The 21,827-nt window shown below is 41.1% G+C and overlaps 1 protein-coding gene across 1 annotated transcript in view; it reads left to right on the forward strand.

Moving 5' to 3' along the window:
• Nucleotides 1–6,243: 6,243 nt before the first annotated feature.
• The window catches only part of DHX9 (DExH-box helicase 9), a 46,704-nt gene continuing 31,120 nt past the window's right edge, over nt 6,244–21,827 (forward strand). Inside the window, 5 exon segments of the mRNA XM_033200773.1 lie at nt 6,244–6,398; nt 9,944–10,076; nt 10,589–10,729; nt 19,995–20,106; nt 21,568–21,680. Of these exon segments, the coding sequence (XP_033056664.1) occupies nt 9,966–10,076; nt 10,589–10,729; nt 19,995–20,106; nt 21,568–21,680 (477 nt within the window). The 5' untranslated portion in view covers nt 6,244–6,398; nt 9,944–9,965.

The raw sequence follows: 21,827 nt of genomic DNA on the forward strand, positions 1-21,827 counted from the left end.
ACTCTCATGAAAACAGCAGCATGGGAGTAACCACCCTCATGATTCAGTTAACTCCCATCAGGTCCCTCCCACAGCAGATGGGGATTATGGAAACTACAATTCAAGATGAGATTTGGGTGGGGACACAGCCAAACCATATCACAGGCCTAGCTGGTCTTCAGGTTGCAGTTACTATCTGAACTCCCCTGAACATTGACCAATTAGTATTGTCCTTTTCCTAAGGTAATAACCTCAATCAGGTTTGACTTCCCAATTTGAGCCGAACTCCAGAATCATTCAATTAAAACACTAAATATAGGTGCAGAAGAGGGACCAATTTCCACAAGGTGGTAAGAGGGGGCTTCTCTGGGTCCATTACACTTAATCTGAAATTAGAATGTTGGAAAGAAACCAGTCAGGTGAAGAGTAGCAGAGGGTGCATTCCAGGTGGTAGGATCCACATATTTGACAGTTCTGAGCCATGGGAGAGTCTGGAGTGTGAAGAACTGAACAGAAGCCAATGAATCAGAGCTCAGACACCAATGAGAAAGAGTAGGAAGTGATTAATGTAAAGCGACTGCAAAGGAGCCAGCTCCTGTAAGGTGTTGTAAGCCACAGGAACATTAAACTCACAGTGTTTTTCTGTGCTGTAACTTTAAGTGCTATAAATTTAGAGTGTAAAATAACTATAGGCCCCCCTAAAGACTGAAAAATTGGTAAAGAAGGAAGAAAGTTTACAACAAGCCTTCATTACATTATAGTTTGTAAACTGTCTTTATTTCAACTTGTTTATATAAGCTTGTCTCTGGAAAAATTGATTTTTTTGGTCTGAATTTGTTTAGTTTTCTTGGGTTTACACAGAATGCATCATGATTTTCCAGTGAAAATATTATTTTCATTTAGTGGCTTTTCACTTAGCAGTAGGGTTTTCAGGAGTGAATTAAACGTAATAATGAGGAAAAGGTATATTTCTATTCAGCAACAGATAATTCTAGTATCTAAAACATTTATAGATATCTGTCAGTTTTCTTTTTCTGCTGGCACTCAACTCATTGGACTTTATTTGTTTTTTAAAAACAGAGACAGGGTCTCACTGTGTTAGCCAGGCTGGTTTTGAACTCCTGGCTTCAAGTGATCCCACACCTCAACTTCCCAAAGTGTTGAGATCACCCACATGAGCCACTTATACCCTTCCACTCATCAGAGGTACTTAAGATCCTCACCTGTTTTATGATTTTTTGAACTTGAGCTTATGTTCAGTGGAATTTTATAGGAATTATTTGAGGTCTGGATAGAAGAATATTCCACCAAAGAGAATATAATTTTAATCTTTCTAAGTGATTTATCTCTGCTGATTAATAAACACTTTAAATAATTGACTTGAGGCTTTTTTGGATATCATAGGAAATGAGTCTTTTTTTTTTTTTTTTTTTCCTACCTAGCATCTAGTTTTTGATAGACACGTTTCCTTATTCCCCTCTTCTGGTTGGTTTGGTTTTTCATTGTTGCTATTGTTGTTCACTTTTCACTGAAGATATAAGGCATTCTGGCTTATGTGTAGGTCTCCTCTTAGCCTCTGCATGTTGGGCAGTCTCTTTTGTCTCCTTTCTCCTAAGCCCCAATGCAGCTTTTATTAAAAGGAAGCTCAAGTTCATTAAAACTCAGCAGACCCTTTCAGGGTAGGTGCTTACGTCAGGGTTCTCTTGCCTCTCTGGATTCATTCATTCACTTCATTAATGTTTACCTCTAAAGCATTTTCTTTCTTGGCAGCACAACAATGCATTTTTTTATTGTATTCAACATTTTCTGTTTTCAATGGTAAGTTTATTTAGGGCATCTCCATTTTTTTAAGCTTTTGGAATCTTTTGCTTTCAATTCGTCTTCTAAAGACAGCAAATTTATATTTTGCTACAGGTTCCACTCTGAGTCATTTTCTCTTAATAGATTACATCCCATTTACCTTTATTGAAAATCTTTCTAAAGTAGTTTGTAGAGGGAAACATTAATTTGTTCAGGTAAATAAATACAGTAATTCTATACTAGTATCCAGTAAGAAATTATAAATTCTAGATATGTGAAACTAATTAACACTGGAAAAAAGTAAAACCCCATAACCTTATAGAAATGTGTTCTTGTGGTGGCTCATGCCTGTAATCCCAGCACTTTCAGAAGCTGAGGTGGGAGGATCAGTTGAGGCCAGGTGTTTGAGACTAGCCTGGGCAACATAACAAGACCCTGTCTCTACAAAAAGAAAAGAAAGACATGTGTTAGTCTCAATTAAAGCTTGTATAAAGCAAGCAACAAAAATGCTCAAATATACAAATGCATGGGTAAATAAAGCCCTGAACTAACTTAATATGGGAACCATAAAAGCAAATGTGAATATGGCATTTCAAGACTACATAACTAAGAAGCAAGCCAAACTATAAATTAATTCCTGTAGAATAAATATGGAGAAAGCAAATACAACTGTAAAAATGGAGCAAAGCATGTTGCAAAATCCTGTGAATGTGAATAGATTTCTATATAGCCATAGAACTTGTAGATTAACAAATGGTTCAAGAAAAACTGATAAAATGGAGACAGAAAAATGATTTCCAATGTTATGATTGCCTATAGAAAAGACAAATATTCACTTATACATATGTACAACAAGCAATAAAAAAGAAGTCTAATAGAAATTAGCTGTTGAATGACCATAATTATATAACAAGAAAATAATTTTAAAAAGAATCAAATAAGTTCTGTTCTTCATTCTCAAAAGCTAGACTACCATTTCTGCTGGAATTCACATTATATACTTCATCTGTGTCACTCACTGCATTAAAAGCGTCATCAGTCCTTTAAACCAGCGGTCCCCAACCTATTTGGCACCAGGAACAGGTTTCATGGAAGACAATTTTTCCACGCACCAGGGGCCTGGGAGGGATGGTGTCAGGATGAAGCCATTCCACCTCCGATCATTAGGCATTTTCTCATAAGGAGCACGCAACCTAGATCCCTTGCATCTGCAGTTCACAATAACGTTCACATTCCTATAAGAATCTAATGCTGCTGCTGATGTGACAGGTGGTAATGCTCGCTCGCCCTTCGCTCACTTGCTTCTGTACGGCCCCGTTCCTGACAGGCCATGGACCAGTACTGGTCTGCAGCTCAGGAATTGGAGACCCCTTTGTTAAGAGATCAACCAGCTCTTCAATATGTGAAGGTTTATGTGGGTAATTATATCAGAGGAGAGAAGGTTCTGGTCTCATCCTCTTGTAAGGGCACTAATCCCATCATGGGGGCTCTACTGTCATGACCTCATCTAAGCCCAGTTATATCCTAAAAGCCCCATCTCCAAATACCATCACATTGAGGATTAGGGCTTCAGCATACAAATTTGAGGGAGATACAAATGTTCAGTCCATATCAGCATATGGATGGTGGTTGGAATATAGGAAGAATAAGACTCTCCAGGTAGAGGGTATATAGAGTGCTAAGAATAGAACCTGGGCATGACTTGCAATTGGAGTGCACACAGAGGAAGAGAAGTTGAGGAGGAGTCTAGATGAAGTGATCGGAAATATGAGAGCAGAACTATGCTCAAAGGAACTCCAGATGTCTTAAATTTGAGCGACAGTGGTACTCAGAGAACATTTACCTTTAGGAGTTTCATCCTGGAGGAGAAGATATCTTTGTATCTCTTGTTTCCCACCAAACTAAGTGAACTTTCATCTGTTATTTCTAGTCAAAAAGGTAAATGTGAAATGTTATGTAGTCCAGTTGAAGCAGACCTTTCATTATTTGATCATGAGTGACCTATAGCCTCAGTTCCAAATTCTTAATAGGGACAAAGTTACCTGTTTTATAATAAAGCTTAAAAAAATTTCCCTACCCTGCTCTGTCCTGCTTGATTAACCTCTGAAATCTCCCTACTTGGTCAGCTACTGGGAACAGGTAATGGTTGTGGTGAAATCGGCCCACTTTCCATACTTTTGGGACATGTTGTAAGGCTTCATCTGCAAATGTTAAGATTTTAGACAGTGCTAGTTGCCAAGGGCCACCTACAAAGGTAATGCCAGTCCTCGGACCCAAATCCCAGGGGACTGTAGGTCTCAGGTGCAGAGCCTGAATTAAGAACCAACTCAATAACACAATTCTTAATCCTTGGAAGCTAAAGATCCACCTTTGAAAAATATATTTCCATATAATATATTGATACTTTTGTTGTGCTCATTATATACTATAAAAGACTTGCAATTCATTTATGCTAGTTGAGTCTCTTAATTTACTTATTTTGAGATGGAGTCTCACTCTGTCACCCAGGCTGGAGTGCAGTGGGACGATCTGAGCTGGCTGTAACCTCCGCCCCCTCCAGGTTCAAGCAATTCTCCTGCCTCAGCCTCCCGAGTAGCTGGGATTACAGGCACCCACCACCTTGCCCGGCTAATTTTTGTATTTTTAGTAGAGACAGGGTTTCGCCATGCTGGCCAGGCTGGTCTCGAATTTCCTGACCTCAGGTGATCCATGTGCCTTGGCCTCCCAAAGTGCTGGGATTACAGGCGTGAGCCACCACACCTGGCCTTGTTGAGGGTTCTTGCATCTATCTTCATCAGGGATACTGGCCTATAGATTTTTTTTTCTTGTGTCCATATCTAGTTTTGGTATCAGGGTAATGCTGGCCTCATAGGATGAGTTTGAGAAGAATTGGTATTAGTTCTTCTTTAACTGTTTGGTAGAATTCAGCAGTGAAGCAATCAGGGCCTGGGCTTTTATTTGATGGGAGACTTTATATTACTGATTCAATCTCATTACTCATAGTTGGTCTTTTCAGGTTTTCTATTTCTTCTTGGTTCAATTTTGATAAGTTGTATCTGTTCAGGAATTTACCCATTTCCATTTGGTTTCCAATTTGCTGGCATATAGTTGTTCATAACAGTCTCTAATGATCCTTTGTATTTCTGTGGTATCGGTTTAATGTCTTCTAGGCCCCTGCTGCTTTCAACACCCTGAAGGGTACAAAAAAAAAATTAAGGTCTTTCCTTCAATGATTTTATTCTTAATTAAAGAGAACAATAACATGAAGAAAATAATGAGTAAATGCTAAACTATGTTGTGCTGATTTTAAGAATGACAGTTTTAAAGGTAGTGATCACTGTGAGCTAGAAGGATTAAGAAAAGTATAAGGAAAGAGGTGAATTATATCCATAGATATAATGAGCCCAGATAATTGATTATTCTGGATTCCCTGGAACAATCCCAGCTGGAAATGTTGTGTATCATTACCTTCATGGGAAGCACTGGAGTTCAAAATTTAAAGACGACTAGTATAATAATTAAGGATACAATTATTCCAAAGACTTGGAACACAAAAGTTTATCCAATTTAAACAAAAGCAACCTTGCAGATTTTATTCCTACCTTAAACTAGTTTGCTGAGCACTTAACAATGTTCCAGGCACAGCAGAGAGCGACCAGCGTTAGCCAGGCAGAATGCCCGCCTTCACTAAGCTTATTTCTTTCATGGTTTTTTGTTTGTTTTTGAGACGGAGTCTCGCTCTCTCACCCAGGCAATGGTGTGATCTCGGTCCACTGCAACCTCCGCCGTCCCCCCCGGCCCCACCCCGGGGTTCAAGCGATTCTCCTGCCTCAGCCTCCTGAGTAGCTGGGATTCCAGGCGCCCGCCCCCATGCCTGGCTAATTTTTGTATTTTTTTAGTAGAGACGGGGGTTTCACCACGTTGGCCAGGCTGGTCTCGAACTCCTGACCTCAAGTGATTCGCCCACTTCGGCCTCCCAATGTGCTGGGATTACAGGCACCGCGCCCGGCCAGTTTATTTCTTTCAAGAGACGTTGGCGTTGAGACTATCTGAATCAATACAGTAACTACGCCTACTGAACACCTACTACGTGCCAGGTATTGAACTAAGCCTCCCCTTCATATGCCATTTCGTGTAATTATCTCAACAACCCTACCCAGTTAGCAGCAAGGTTTCCAGTTCTGCCTTCAAAGGGAACCTCCTCTCACCAGAGAGCCCTGTGACAGACCCTGCGAAACATTTGCTGCATCAGTATGCTACAGGTCGTCAAATCCCTAACATGCGCAAAAGCGGGTAGCGGATTATCGCGGGTAGCGGATTATCTAGAGTAGCAGGCCTAGCCCGCTTCCCGCCTGGCGCAGCGCATCTCCCTAGCAACGAAACCCTTCCGCGCCGCGAGGTGGCTGAGCCCCGCCCCCTCCATTGGCGCGCCCTCACCATCCCCCGCCCCGGCGCGCGTTCTGCGCATGCGTACGCTCGCTAGTCCCGCCCCCTCGCGCCGCGGTCGGAGCCATTTCGCCGATTCCTCCATGCGAGTTGCAGTGCGTTTCTCTGTTGTCTCCGTGGAAGGCCAGAGTCACACACGGTCCTAAGAGCTGGGCACCAGGAAGCGAAGGCTGGTAAGGGAAAGACTTTCCGACCACCGTGCGGGGCGGCGGGGTCGCGGGCGGGCGGCGTGGACCGTGGCTCCGCAGCCGGCTTTGTTGCGAAGCGCGGGCGGCGGCGGCGGCGGCTGGAGGTGGGGGAAGGGACGAGCCGCCCGCGGGTCCCCGGATTGCGGGTTGCGTGCGCGCCTCGCCGAGGTGCGCTTGCGCTGCCCAGGCCGACTGTGGTCCCCTCCCCTTCGCCCAGCGGTTCCCGCTGCTGCCTCTAGCAACCAAGGCCCGCTTCCTCCTCTGGCCTGCGTACGCCGGGGCACCGCGGCGGCTGAGGGAAGAGGGTGCATCGCCTGTGGTGGTTGCCGCCGGGGCGCCACTCACCTAGGGCCTTTCAGTCATTCATTCAAGCCACAAATAACTGGCGCCGTCATGCAGGCCTTGTGGCTAGAGCAAAAAGGAATTAAAGAATGTAAAGGGAGAGCGCCTTTGGCTAGTATAGCGAGGTGAGGCGTCTCGAAGGAGGGAGGCTTTGAGCTGATAACCTCGGCCGACGCGAAGGAAAAGCAGAGCCTGCAGAAGCGGAAGGGATTAGCGCCTAACGGCAGAGACTGGGCGGGAGCTGAAAGCAGGCCATGTGACTGGAGTGTGGCGAGAAGGCCTTCAAAGGAGAATGGGTTTTAGGGCGGCAAGAGTGGAAACAGAAACCGTATAGGACAATATTTAGCCGGGTGTGCAATAGTGGTGGCAGGAGAGATGGGGAGAAACGAATGGTTAGGGGACGTATTTTGAAGGAGAAATGCGCAGTGGTGGAAGGTAGTAGATCTGGAGTCAGGCAGGCTACGTTTTCTGAAATTCTTGATTTTTTTTTTTTTTTTGACGGAGTCTCGCTCTGTCGCCAGGCTGGAGTGCAGTGGCGCGATCGCGGCCCACTGCAACCTGCGTCTCCCGGGTTCAAGTGATTCTCCTGCCTCAGCCTCCCGAGTAGCTGGGACTACAGGCGCGCGCCACCACGCCCAGCTAATTTTTGTATTTTTAGTAGAGACGGGGTTTCATCATGTTGGCCAGGATGATCTCGACATCTTGACCTCATGATCCCACCGCTTTGGCCTCCCAAAGTGTTAGGATTCCAGGCGTGAGCCACAGCGCCTGCCCGAATTATTGTTCTTCTAATTAGTAGCTCTGTCTTCCTGAGGCAAGATACTCTTTGTCTCAGTTTCCTTCTCTAAGTGGTCTTACCTATACAAGATTACTAAGGATTAAGTAAAATAGTTCCATTTAGATAATCTATTATGAATATTGTTTGACGCACAGTAAGGGTTCTACAAGGGATAACTGTGGAGAATCTTCAGGGAGTGGACGACTCTCAACTTGTGCCAGGAGTAACTTGGTGGATGTTGTGCCGTGTATGGAAACCGAAATGTAGGGTAGGGTGTTGGAACAGATTTGAGGGGAAATTTAAAATTCTGTTTTTGACTGAAATGCCAAGATAGCATGCAGATGGGTGAGTTAGTGCCACAGTTGGATGAACTTGATTTTGGACTTTAAAGAGAAACGACAGGCCGGGGGCTGTGGCTCACGCCTGTAATCCCAGCACTTTGGGAGGCTGAGGCGGGCGGATCAAGAGGTCAGGAGATCCAGACAATCCCGGCTAACACGGTGAAACCCCGTGTATACTAAAAATATAAAAAATTAGCTGGTCGGCCAGGCGCGGTGGCTCAAGCCTGTAATCCTGGCACTTTCGGAGGCCGAGACCATCCTGGCTAACATGGTGAAACCCCGTCTCTACTAAAAAATACAAAAAACTGGCCGGGCGCGGTGGCTCAAGCCTGTAATCCCAGCACTTTGGGAGGCCGAGACGGGCGGATCACGAGGTCAAGAGATCGAGACCATCCTGGCTAACACGGTGAAACCCCGTCTTTACTAAAAACAAACAAAAAAAAAAAATACAAAAAACTAACCGGGCGAGGTGGCGGGCGCCTGTCGTCCCAGCTACTCAGGAGGCTGAGGCAGGAGAATGGCGTAAACCCGGGAGGCGGAGCTTGCAGTGAGCTGAGATCCGGCCACTGCGCTCCAGCCTGGGCGACAGAGCAAGACTCCGTCTCAAAAAAAAAAGAAAAATTTAGCTGGTCGTGGTGGCGGGCGCCTGTAGTCCCAGCTACTGGGGAGGCTGAGGCAGGAGAATCGCTTGAACCCTGGAGGCGGAAGTTGCAGTGAGCCGAGATCTCGCCACTACACTCCAGCCTGAGACTGAATGAGACTGTCTAAAAAAAAAGAAAAGACTAAACCTTCAATATATATATTTGGGCATCGATAGCATGTAGTTGGTATTGAAAATTATGGGGTTGTATGAGACTAGGGAGACAGGAGTGTGATAGTATAGTCCTTCATATTACTCATTCACCATGAGGGCATGTTTAATTATTCACGAGGTGGAATTTCCAGATAAACATCTTCAGCTTTCCACGGCTTTTTTGTTAATAGGACATTCCCTTCACCAGATGGATGACCAGAGTTAGACTGGGACCACTCAAACGTAACAAATTTATGCCAGGGTACAGTTTGATGCATTAGATGTAGGTGCTAACAAAATGCATCAAACGTGAAACGTGAAGCAGACGGTTTAATGCTGATAATAGGATTCGTTTCACAGCAAAATAAATTCATAGCACATTTTATTTTCTCTGGTTATAAATGTGGTCTCAGATATCTTCCTTACAGTTTAGACTCAGCATTTAGACTGATAGGCTGCATATCTTCTGGTATTTTATAGACTGAGGCAGAGAGGAAGTGCCAAGACTGATTTTTGCATTTCAAGAAAACTTTAGTCTCCTCAAATTTTAATAAATAATAAGGCCTAAAGGAGAGATTTGGTATAGAATATTTAAGTTAATAATAGGTCACTGTCTTCAGTACTGAGTGCTTAATGTATTTGAACTTTATTATATTGTTAATACATGACCACAGCTTTGGAAACTGTGTGCTAATGGACGTAATTAGAATGAGAATAAAACATTGAGTTTATATGCAAATAATAGCTATTTCTTAATATATAGTTGTTTGAATTTGAATTTAGGCCTCTACTGTCGGTGACTTGAAAGTTACTTAACTTTCAAAGTCCTAGTTTAGAAAGGAAGGAAGTTTAGGAGGGAAGCTTCCTGAAAAGACAATGATAGTACCCACCATATCTGTGTGCCGTTGTTGTGAGGATGAATTGAGTTAAATAATAAGGTGCCGGTTGTAGAATGTAGGGCCTTATATAAAATACTTTGTAACAAAAGATAAAAATCACTCTTAGTCCCCAAGGATAACCATTTTAGGGGGTATTTCTTTCCAGTCTTGATCATGTATATGTACTTTTCATGTAGTTCAAATCATACCGTTTTGTATCCTTTTTCTTACAACATGTAAAAGTTTCAGTTATGTCATTAAAATTTATTTATGGGAAGTCTTAACAGCAACATGATAGAATATCCTATGTTTAACCTAGATTCAGTAATCCAGATAATTGGTTCCTCCCAGTTTTTGCTATTATAAATTGTGTTTTTAACTGACTTTTGTTTTCTTAGATCTGAAGAAGACACTTGAATCATGGGTGACGTTAAAAATTTTCTGTATGCCTGGTGTGGCAAAAGGAAGATGACACCGTCCTATGAAATTAGAGCGGTGGGGAACAAAAACAGGCAGAAATTCATGTGTGAGGTACTAAAGAATACAGTTTGCATTTATGTGATTTATGAGGTTCATTTTGGGGTTAAAGAATGTTTTCTGTTTGGAGATGTTAATGTGTTGCACATTAGGAAACGACAGTTTATTATTGTGACTTGACTGCTATTCTTAATCATTTTCAAGTCAGCATTGCTTTTAAAGCAATCTGGCAGGTAAATTATTCTAATTAGAGCCTGTATCTTCCTCAGCACCAGTAGTCGGGATGGGAAAAGTTGGATCAACTGTTTGCAGTTTTACAAGCACCTTTAGAAAGCAGAGCAATTCTTGATTGCTTCAAATCAAAGTGCTTAAATACAAATGAAGAGCTTGTTTGTGGATATTACAGAATCAGATTGTAATGTGAACCTTCTGTTATATGAGAAAAAATAGCTGAACCTCTTAACATTGTTTTTGTGTTATCACTATACAACACAATTCAAGCTTTTTCTTTCGAGTATATTTCCTAAAGTTAACTGTTTTGTTTTTTGTTTCTTTTTTTTTTTAAGGTTCAGGTGGAAGGCTATAATTACACTGGCATGGGAAATTCCACCAATAAAAAAGATGCACAAAGCAATGCTGCCAGAGACTTTGTTAACTATTTGGTTCGAATAAATGAAATAAAGAGTGAAGAAGTTCCAGCTTTTGGGGTAAGTATCTATGGCCAAGCAGTTGAGATGTGTGTTGCAAAGTTGTACAAACTTAATATGCATAAGAGACTCAGGATAATAATTTTTCACTGTTTTCATATATATCGTGTTTCTTAATGAAATTTGGTATCTTGTTTTCTCTCAGGACTGGACAAAATTTCTGAAGATGTGGATTGCATCCTTATTATGTACCTGCCTTAGGGGCTTGAGAAATTCCATTGATCTTTGTGTCTTATGGTTTTATTTATTTCATGTATTCATACACCAGAAATTTCAGAGTCTGTTATGTTCCATTCATTTCCAGTGATAATACTTTAAATAGAAAAATCAGTACTATTTTAGACATGTTTGCTCCCATTGACACTCCCTCTACCCCCCACCCCAGGTAAGCAATGAGTCCTTGCTCTGTCACCCAGGCTAGAATGCAGTGGCAACCATAGCTCACTGCAGCCTCAAACTCTTGGGCTCAAGCAATCCTTCATCCTTACCCCTCTTAGTAGCTGGACTACAGGTGCATGCCATCACTTCTGGCAAGTTTGTTTTTTGAGGCAGTCTTGCTCTGTTGCCCAGGCTGGAGTGATCTTGGCTCACTGCAGCCTCCACCTCCTGGGTTCAAGCGATTCTCTCCTGCCTCAGCCTCCAAGTAGCTGGGATTACAGGCATGCTCCATGGTGCCCCCCTATTTTTTGTATTTTTAGTAGAGATGGTGTCTCACCGTGTTGGCCAGGCTGGTCTTGAACTCCTGACCTCAAGTGATCCATCCACCCGCTTCGGTCTTCCAAAGTGCTAGGATCACAGGCATGAGCCACTGCACCTGACTGACATGTCCTTATATAACAAAATAGTATTTTATGCAATAGAGTATTTTTGTGTTTTTTATATCATGATTATTTTAATTATGTAAGTATGCAACAGATACCTCTGTCTAGTAGGTTGTTTTTTGGGGATTTTGTTTTGTTTTTCTGCGTTTTTTGTTTTTGAGGCTGGAGTGCAGTGAGTATTCATAGGCTCCGTCAAACTCTTGACCTCAAGCCATCCTCCCACCTTAGCTCTTCCCCAGTAGCTGGGACTGTGGGTATGTGCCGCTACACTGGGCTTTACTAGTACTAGTTTTTAAGAAATAAGCTTTATTTCTTTTTCTTTTTTTTTTTTTTTTTTTAAGATGGAGTCTCGCTATGTTACCTAGGGTGGAATGCAGTGGCACAATCTGGGCTCACCGCAACCTCCGCCTTCTGTGTTCAAGCAATTATTCTGCCTCAGTCTCCTGAGTAGCTGGGATTAACAGGTGTGAGTCACCACACCCAGCTAATTATTTTTATTTATTTATGTATTTATTTTGAGACAAGTCTTGCTCTTGTTCCCTAAGCTGGAGTGCAGTGGTGGAATCTCGGCTCATTGCAGTCTCTGCCTCCCGGGTTCAAGCGATTCTCCTGCCTCAGCCTCCCAAGTTGCTGGGATAACAGACACCTGCCAACATGCCCAGCTAATTTTGTATTTTTAGTAGAGTCGGGGTTTTACCGTTTTGGCCAGGCTGGTCTCAAACTCCTGACCTTGGCCTCCCAAAGTGCTGGATTATAGGCGTGAACCACCCCGCCCTGCCCACGCCCAGCTAATTTTTGTATTTTTAGTAGAGATAGATTTTCACCATGCTGGCCAGGCTTGTCTTGAACTCCTGACCTTAAGTGATCCGCCCCCTTCAGCCTCCCAAAGTGCTGGGATTACAGGCGTGAGCCACCACACCCGGCCTGTGCCACCACACCCGGCCTGTCTATGCCAGTTTTAACAGGGTCCTGTTACTGAATTTTTTTGTATTCTGACTCGTTATAAAAGAAATCTTATTTTCTTCCATTCCTTTGCCTAACGATAGACTTACTTTTTGGTAGATTAACTGCTGGATAATTATAGTATCTTACAGTCTTTAATTTCATTGGTTTGCCTCTGTAAAATGAAGGGATTGGGCAAGATGATCTTGAAAATGCCTTCTGGTTGAGAAAACAGTTTTACATGTTTGAAGTCCTTGAAGTCTCTCTTCATTATCTTTTAGGCTCTTCCGTATAGTCTTGTAGATCTGCTGGTGACAAATTCTCTTTATTTTCTTTTCTGAAAATACTTTTATTTTACCTTCTTTAAGAATATTTTCACCGGATATAGAATTCTGGGGTGCCAGATTTTTTTCCCCCTTTCAGTATGTAAGTGGGAAAAAAAAAAGTTTTTCTTCTTCTCTCATACCCCAATAATCAACGCAGAAGATTTCTGTGACTAAATGTGGGGCGGGGGTGGGAGGCTTTTTCCACACACACCAAGCCAGCAATCAGTTCTGCAGCAGACACTAGCTGGGTATCCTTCAGTTCAACTCTTGACACTGCTTGGAGATAGCGTCAGATCCCACAGGGTGAAGGCTCAGTCCCACAAGACTCCCCAGCCCCTTCAGACACCACCTGCAAGTCTGGGCCTCTAGAACTTCTGACTGACTAGCTTCAAGTTATGGTTTTCATGACTGCCTCTTTGGGGTCAGTTAATTTACTAGTGTGGCTTACGGAACTAAGGAAAACCTGCATTTATAAATTATAAATAAACCAGTTTATTATAAAGGATACTACAAAATACAGTTGAAGAGATACATAGGGCAAGATATGGGGGAGGTGGCAGGGAGCTCCCATGCCCTGCCTCGAACACCATTCTTCAGGAACCTCCATGTGTTCTGCTGTTTGGAAGCCCTCCAAACCCTGTCCTTTGGTTTTTATGGAAACTTCATTATTCAGTATTGATCGTTTGCCAATGGTGACTTGACCCTCAGCCCTTCTCCCCTCACCAGAGGTTGGTAGGTGGAACTGAAAGTTTCTAGCCCTCTCTTTTCCTTGGTCTTTCAAGTGACCATCCCCCACACTGAAGCTACCTAGGGCCAGCCTGCCGGCAGTCAACTCATTAGCATACAAAAAGTCTCCACTAGGAGATTATAAGGATTTAGGAGTTCTATGCCAGGGAAATGGGATTGAAGACCAAATACCCTTTTTTTTTTTTTGAGATGGAGTTTTGCTCTTGCTGCCCAGGCTGGAGTGCAGTGGCATGATCTTGGCTCACTGCCACCTTTGCCCCTGAGTTCAAGCAATTCTCCTGCCTCAGGCAGGAGTATCTGGGATTATAGGCATGTGCCACCATGCCTGACTAATTTTGTATTTTTAATAGTGATGGGGTTTCTCCATCTTGGTCAGGCTGGTCTCCAACTCCCAATCTCAGGTTATCTGCCTGCTTCAGCCTCCCAAATGCTGGGATTAGAGGCGTGAGCCACTGTGCCTGGCCAGAGACCAGATATGCTTTAAAGATAATATGACATTGTCTACTTCCTGTATTCTGTAAGAAGTCAGCTATAATCGAATCATTCTCTCCTATATATAATGTGGTGGTCTCTGTTTTTAAGATCTTTTCCTGTTATTTTTGGTTTTTAGTAGTTTGACTTACGTTGTGACCGGGCATGAGTTTTTTTGTGTGTGTGCACCATTAATTTGTTCAGGGTTTGCTGAGATTCTTGAATCCATAGATATATGTATTTCACCAAATTTGAGAGACTTGGCTATTATTTAAGATATTTTTTGTTGTATTTTTTCTTCTTTCCTCTTGGGGTTTATATTTAAGACTTTTGATATCCCACAGGTCCCTGAGGCTTTCTTTTTTTCTTTCGTATCATTTTTTCCACTCTTCAAATTGAATAATTTTTATTGATTATCTTCAGATTCTATGATAGTTTTTTTCTGTGCCTTCCATTTTGCTAAGGCCATTCAATGTATTTCAGACACTACCATTTTCACTTTTAAAACTCTCCAGCTTGTTCTTTTTTTAATATATGTTTTATTTCTCTGGTGGCTTATCTTTTCATTCATTATAAGTGTATGTTTGTCATATAAATACGGATTTCTTTTGTGACATGAAGCTTAATTCTAATAGCTGCTTTGAAATCCTTGCCTACTACTGTTAACATCTGAGTCATCTCAGGGTTGGAGTCTATTGATAGGTATATTTTCTTGAGGTTGAATCACATTTTCCTTTTTATATATCAAATAATTTTGGATTGCATCCTGGGCATTGGAATATTATGCTATGGAGACTCTGAAATAGTGTCATACTCCTCCAGAGAGCATTGATTTGGTTGTTGTGTTTTGTTTTTAATCAGGCATTTAATTTGATTGAACTCAAACTACAAGTGCTGTCTTTTGGGTGTTAACTCAAATCTCATCTCAGTTTTCTGATTATTTAAATAGGACAGCCATGGAAGAGTCCTTCAGGTCTCCTTTGGAATCTACCCTGTACATGTGTGGTTTTCAAGGGTTAGCCAGAGATTTCATATACAGAATTTGGGGCTCCTCCTCTCTGGCTGTTTCCTTTCCAGCATTCCCTCACTTTCTAGCAGCTTTGCTTTCCCTGAACTCTAATCCTGATTCTTCAGGCCAAAAAGATGGTTTCCTTGGAGTTTCAGCTGCCTGGGATGGCTTCCCTCAGGCTAAAAGCTACAAATAAGCTGGAAGTAGACCCTTGATACTCTGTGCTTCCCCATTTTAACTTCTCTCAAGAATCTACCTGCTATTTTTTGGTCATTTTTTTATTGCCTGCACATAGTTCTGGTGTGTTGTGTGTGTGTGTTTGTATTTTTTCCCCCTAAAGTTTATGTTATTTGCAGGAGGGTCAGTCTTACAGGAACTTATTTCGCTACAACCAGAAGTAATCCCATATGTCATTTTTTTATTAATGTTTTAACATGGCTCAGATGTTTTCTATTAAATGCTCTGTGGATTTCCTACTTTTCTTCCTTATTTCCTCTGTTCCAGCTACACTGTACTTCTTAATAGGTCTTCAAATATGCCGTCATCTTTCTGCCTCAAAACTTTTATACCTGTTTCTTCTACCTGAAGTACTCTTCCCCAGCTGTCCTATTTTATATTATAAATTCACTGTCACCCTCAGATTACTTCCTAAACCCCTTCAGTGCTTCATTTTTCTCCATAACACTTACTTTTAACTCAGTGTTTCTCAACTGAAGACAATTTTGTCCCCCCAAGGAACGTTTGGCAATGTTTGGAGATATTTTTGTTGTTGTAACTGGAGGCGGCCACTGACATGTAGAAGGCGAAGGCCAGAGATGCTGCTGATAACCAACAGTGCACTCGACAGCCTCCTACAACAAAGAACCAGCCTAAAATGTCACCAAGATGAGAAACCTTGTTCCAATGTAATTTATTTTTGTTTGATTGTATGAGAATGTAAGTTCATGAGGGCAGGGTTTTTTTTGTTTTTAGTTCATTGCTCTATCCCCAACATTTAGAATGGTTCCTGGTCTATAGCAGACCCTTGAATGTTTTTTGGTTGACTGAATAAATGAATGGATGAATTTGGGAGAAGAAATTATAACAACTCATTTCTACTTTTAACCCCATAGTCCATTCTTGCATTGCTATAAAGAAATACCTGAGACTGCATACTTTATAAAGAACAGATTTAATTCGCTCACAATTCTGCAGGCTTTGCAGGAGGCATGGTACTGGAGTCTGCTTGGATTCTGAAGAGGCCTCAGGAAACTTAGAATGATGGCAGAAGGTGAAGGGGGGAAGCAGGGATGTCCAGGAGCAAGAGAAAGTAAAGGGGAAGATGCCACACACTTTTAAATGACCAGATCTCAAGAGAACGCACTCACTGTTGCTAGGATAGCAGTACCAAGGAGAGTGGCACTAAACCATACATGAGAAACCCACCTCGTGATCCAGTTACTACTCTTCAGGCTGTACCTCCAACATTGAGGATTAAAATTGGACATGAAATTTGGGCAGGGACATGTAACCAAGGTGTTACCAGCTACCATCTTCATCTTACCTCCTCATTCTAGGCAAATCCTTTTTCATTTCACTTATTTCATCTGAAACTTGCCCTTTCATGCAATAAATTACATTTGCCAAAAGTGAGCGTGTAGAGGATATTTTAAAATTTTTTTGCTGTGGACAGTTGTAGAATATTGAAACTCTGTGTTTCAATCATCTGGCTGCAGCACTTTCAATTTTATTCATTTCTAACTGCTACCCTTTCTTAGATTATTTTGGAGCATCCCAACATCTTATTCATCTGTTAATATTTCAGTTTTTAATTAAAACAATCCTTTTGTTAAAAAAAAAAGTGTTATAATCAAACCTAAAAGAAAAATTTAAGAATAGTGTCTTAATATAATCAGATATCCAGTTAATGTTGAGATTTTTCTGATCGTTTTATAAGCTTTACTCCTTATGGGAGGTTTGGTAATGTCTGGAGATGTTTGAATTTGAAGGTGTGCTGATGGCATCTAGTGGGTAGAAGCCAAGGAGTTAAAAACTCAGAAAAACTTTCTGCAACAAATTATCTGGTTGAAATGTCAGTGGTGCTAATGTTGAGAAACCTTGATCTGTAACCTCATCACTAGTTTTAGATAACTTATACTTTTAATTTGCTTTTTAAAATTATGAGTGAAATCAAACATCTTTTGAACTTTAAAGGTCATTTACATACATATTTCTGTGTACTGCCTGTACGTGTATCTCCCGTTTTTTTTTTCATTGGATTCTTGGTCTTTTCCTCTGCGTTTGTTTATATATTAGCAATATTAACTCCTTATCTGCGATGTGTCACAAATATTTTTTCTCATTTTGCCCATTATAACTTTACTTGTGTCTTTTGTCGTATCAAAAAATTTTTTTCAATGTAAAATATGCGCACATACCCCCCGTTTTTTTAATTTCATCATCGTTCAGCTTTATTGATCACATCCTCCAACCCAACACATTTTTCTGTTTTCTCTGGCACTGGATTCTCTAATTATCTTTCTGTCTGTGACTGCTCCTTAATTTTTTTTAATCTTCCTCTTGGTAGAATGTGGAACCATATCCTTAAGTATTCATACATAATACTACTACAAGCTTGGGTATTCTGTCAGATACTTGTGTCTTTTTGTAATGAACACATCAGGACTTGACTATTACGTAGGCTAAATCATCCAGCCTGGGTGACAGAGCCAGACCCTGTCTCAAAAAAAGAAAAATGGCATGACAGCTCACACATGTAATACTGACACTGGGAGATAGAGGCAGGAGGATCACTTGAGTCCAGGAGTTCAAGACCAGCCTCAGCAACCTAGACCCCATCTCTACAAAAATAAAATAGAAATATTAGCTGGGAATGGTGGTGGCTGCCTGTAGTCCCATCTACTCCAGAGGCTGAAGTGGAAGGATCACTTGAGCCCAGCAGGTTGGGGCTGCAGTGATCTGTCATTGCACCATTGCACTCCAGTCTGGGTGATGGTATGAGACCCTATCTCAAAAAAAAGTTTTAAAATGGGAACAGATTGTGAGAATAGAAAAAGAAATAAATGGCCTATAGCATTGTCAATGTTGCTAAAATCTGTGTATTTTTGTTTAAAATGTATATTTTAATGTGATAAATATATGTTGTGTATGTTATTTTTATAACCTTGAAAAAGTATTTTCTCATATTGCTGACTTGACTAGGCAGAGCCAAGATTATGTACTGTGACACTTTGAATACTCTTTATACCTAACCTATTTTAATTTATTTTGAAATGTTAAAAAAGGAAATCCTCCCCATCACTGGAAAATAGAAGTTGCATCACTCAGACACCTCAATTCTCATAGGTTAGGAATTTTCTTTTAGGTTGGTGTAGATAGAGAGTGGGGTAGAGAGGAATTTGAGGCCCTGGAGTGGCAAGGTGGTAGAGGAGGACTAGTTAGCATTGTGGTGCCAGTACTGCCCACTGAATTTTTCTGGGCCTTGGTTATTAGGGCTGACCCTTGAGTAGGTTCTACTTTGTCTCCATAACCCCAACCTTGGAGGTTATCTCAAGGTATAAGCTCTCTAGAGGAAAGCAGAAAAGAAAAAAATTAACAATTCTAGCTTTAGAAATGCTGACGTACATACTGGCAGAAGCAAAGTGGTAATGTGAAAAAGTAACAAAGCGGCCAAAAACCCTAATAGACAATTGGAAATTTGAATTTAGATCTAAGTGAAAATTTTTTTTTTTTTTTTTTTTTTTTTTGAGACGGAGTCTCGCTCTGTCCCCCAGGCTGGAGTGCAGTGGCCGGATCTCAGCTCAGTGCAAGCTCCACCTCCCGGGTTCACGCCATTCTCCTGCCTCAGCCTCCCGGAGTAGCTTGGACTACAGGCGCCCGCTACCTCGCCCGGCTAGTTTTTGTATTTTTTAGTAGAGACGGGGTTTCACAGTGTTAGCCAGGATGGTCTCGATCTCCTGACCTCGTGATCCGCCCGTCTCGGCCTCCCAAAGTGCTGGGATTACAGGCTTGAGCCACTGCGCCCGGCGTGAAAATTTTAAATTATGATCATAGACTATTTAGATAACAGTGTCTGTCAAAACTTGGGAATGATAAGAGGAACAGTCATTTATTCAAAAGAACATTGGTTACACTATTGCACAAAAAACAGCTTTTTGAATGAATTTTAGTAAGCTTTCATCTCAGAATAAAACAGGAAGAAATTAATAGCGATAAAATCAGAAATTGCTGAATTAGAAAGTAAAAATAAGTGAAATTTTTAAATATTCTTTGCAAGCAGAAATAGTCCATCCCATCTAGTTAAGGAAAAGTTTACATAGATCTCAGTTCTTTATCCTAAAACCCATGTGGTTAGATGGGTTTGAGAATTCAGAATTTTCCTTAGTTTAGAAAACTAATACATTTTATGTAACAGCACATCTGAGGCAAAACCCTGTGATTAAACTTTCCTAATACAGCGCATTAATGACTTTATAAGAAAAATATCTACTTGGTGATCATTTTAATAAAGGCTTTGGAAAAGGCATTTGATAAAAGTAAACACTAATGACCAATAAAATACTTAAGAAATGGAGTAGAAAAATACTTTCTTGACTGCTTTAAAGGGTATTATCTAAAATCAGTACTAAACACTGCACTAAAAATGGGCCCCGGAGCAGTGTTACTCAAAATTTTACAGTTTGTGAGGAGGTAAGTACAGAAATAAGTAGACATTTAGAAATACAGTATTGTGACAGGTTGTTCCCAGTGGATTAGGGGAAACATTCCGCCAGTTCTTCATTTTAGACAGTTTGAGATGCACTGCTCTACAAACTTAACCTCTAAACAAAGATGGTAATATTACAAAGAAAGGAGGCATGACACATGGGTCTCTCTTAAATATTAAAAGAATGTATTAGTCCCTGTGAAGTCGAAAGCACTGACAACTGCCTTGACTTTTTCTCTTGCAGGTAGCATCTCCGCCCCCACTTACTGATACTCCTGACACTACAGCAAATGCTGAAGGAGATTTACCAGCAACCATGGGAGGACCTCTTCCTCCTCATCTGGCTCTCAAAGCAGGTGAGGGACTTGAATGCGTGCACATGATGGAGAATAAGATATATACAGTCTTGATCACCATCTCTGTTTCTCATTTTGGGTAGAAAGAACTGCAGTAAACTCTTGATGCTAAGAGACAACCCAAGGCCTTCATAAATTTGCACATACTACCAGATCGTTTATTTTTTTCTTAGAACGTGTGGTACAGCATAGTTGTTTGCCATCATTAGCTTTTACTAAATTTTTCTCTGAATAAATAGATTTTGCATAGGCTAGAATATTTGGTGAAAGAATATTATGAATTGCCTTTTCTTGTTCTTTATTCTTAATACATTGTTGACTTGTTTACCCTGTGGATCCTGGCCATTGCTGAATTCTGTATGCAGTAAGTCCTCAGTAGGTTCTTGGAAACTGCAGAATGACTTACAGCAGGTCCTAGAATAACTTTATTTCCTTCAATGTTACTCTCTTACAACATTGTTTAAAGTCTTCGTTTCCAAGAATCTAGCAGTGACGTTAAGTGAGGACTTAAGTGTATAGTCACAGCTTGTATTGGTATGTCTACCATATGGTAGATTAACTAGGATTTTGGTCAGATTGCTTAAGTCTCACATCTGTTATTTATTAAATAACAGTAGTATCTGCTTCATATGATTGCTTTGAGGGATAAACTTTTTTAAATGCATGTAATAAACTTAGAGTTAATAGTGCTAGCTGCTGTTTTTACTTATTTGGCGTTTTCATCAATAGTTACCTTATTTCCGTCGTTAGTCCTAGCAGGTAGCTATCTTTTCAGAGTCACATTTATCAAAGAAATGGTTTTATTGTTCAATCTGTTGTTACATATGTAACAAGTTTAAAACAAAGCTATATTGATAATATATGCTAAATTAGCCACTTCCTGTTACAGCCACTTCTGTCACTCACTACTAAGCTAGCTTCCCCCTGCGTATTAGCCTCAGAATTTGTAGTTGGAACCTGTACTTCAGGGATTGATGTAACACTTTTCAAGTAAGCCATGGACATTTCAGGCTCCTTTCCAAATTGAAACCATAAATTTCTAAACATGGAGGGCCAAAATATAAGTGAGGATAATTCTTTTTTTTTTTTTTTTTTGAGGCAGAGTGTCGCTCTGTCACCCAGAATGGAGTGCAGTGGTGCAGTCTTGGCTCACTGCAACCTCTGCCTCCCAGGTTCAAGTGATTCTCTCACCTCAGCCTCTCTAGTAGCTGTGATTACAGGCACATGCCACCATGCCCGGCTAATTTTTGTGTTTTTAGTAGAGACAGAGTTTCACTGTTTTGGCCAGGCTGGTCTCAAACTCCTGACCACAAGTGATCCACCCTCCTCAGCCTCCAGAAGTGCTGGGATTATAGGTGTGAGCCACCATGCCCAGCCATAAATTAGGATAATTATTTAATGTATTTAGGATTTTTCTACAGTTACGACTCATTAAGAGAACAATTTTTTTTCTTTTAACAGAAAATAATTCTGAGGTAGGGGCCTCTGGCTATGGTGTTCCTGGGCCCACATGGGACCGAGGAGCCAACTTGAAGGATTACTACTCAAGAAAGGAAGAACAAGAAGTGCAAGCGGTAAGGCCAGCACCCTAGGTTACATCTCTGAGAATGTGATTTGGGACTTAGTTAACAGCAAGGCTTAGGATATTAACAAGTTAGTAATTGGGTGCATTTTTTAAGAGGTTATTCGAGACTACTTATTAGCACAAGTCATCATAAAGC

The sequence above is a fragment of the Trachypithecus francoisi genome, unplaced genomic scaffold (genome assembly GCF_009764315.1).
Source record: "Trachypithecus francoisi isolate TF-2019V2 unplaced genomic scaffold, Tfra_2.0 Lachesis_group5, whole genome shotgun sequence".
Lineage (NCBI taxonomy): Eukaryota > Metazoa > Chordata > Mammalia > Primates > Cercopithecidae > Trachypithecus > Trachypithecus francoisi.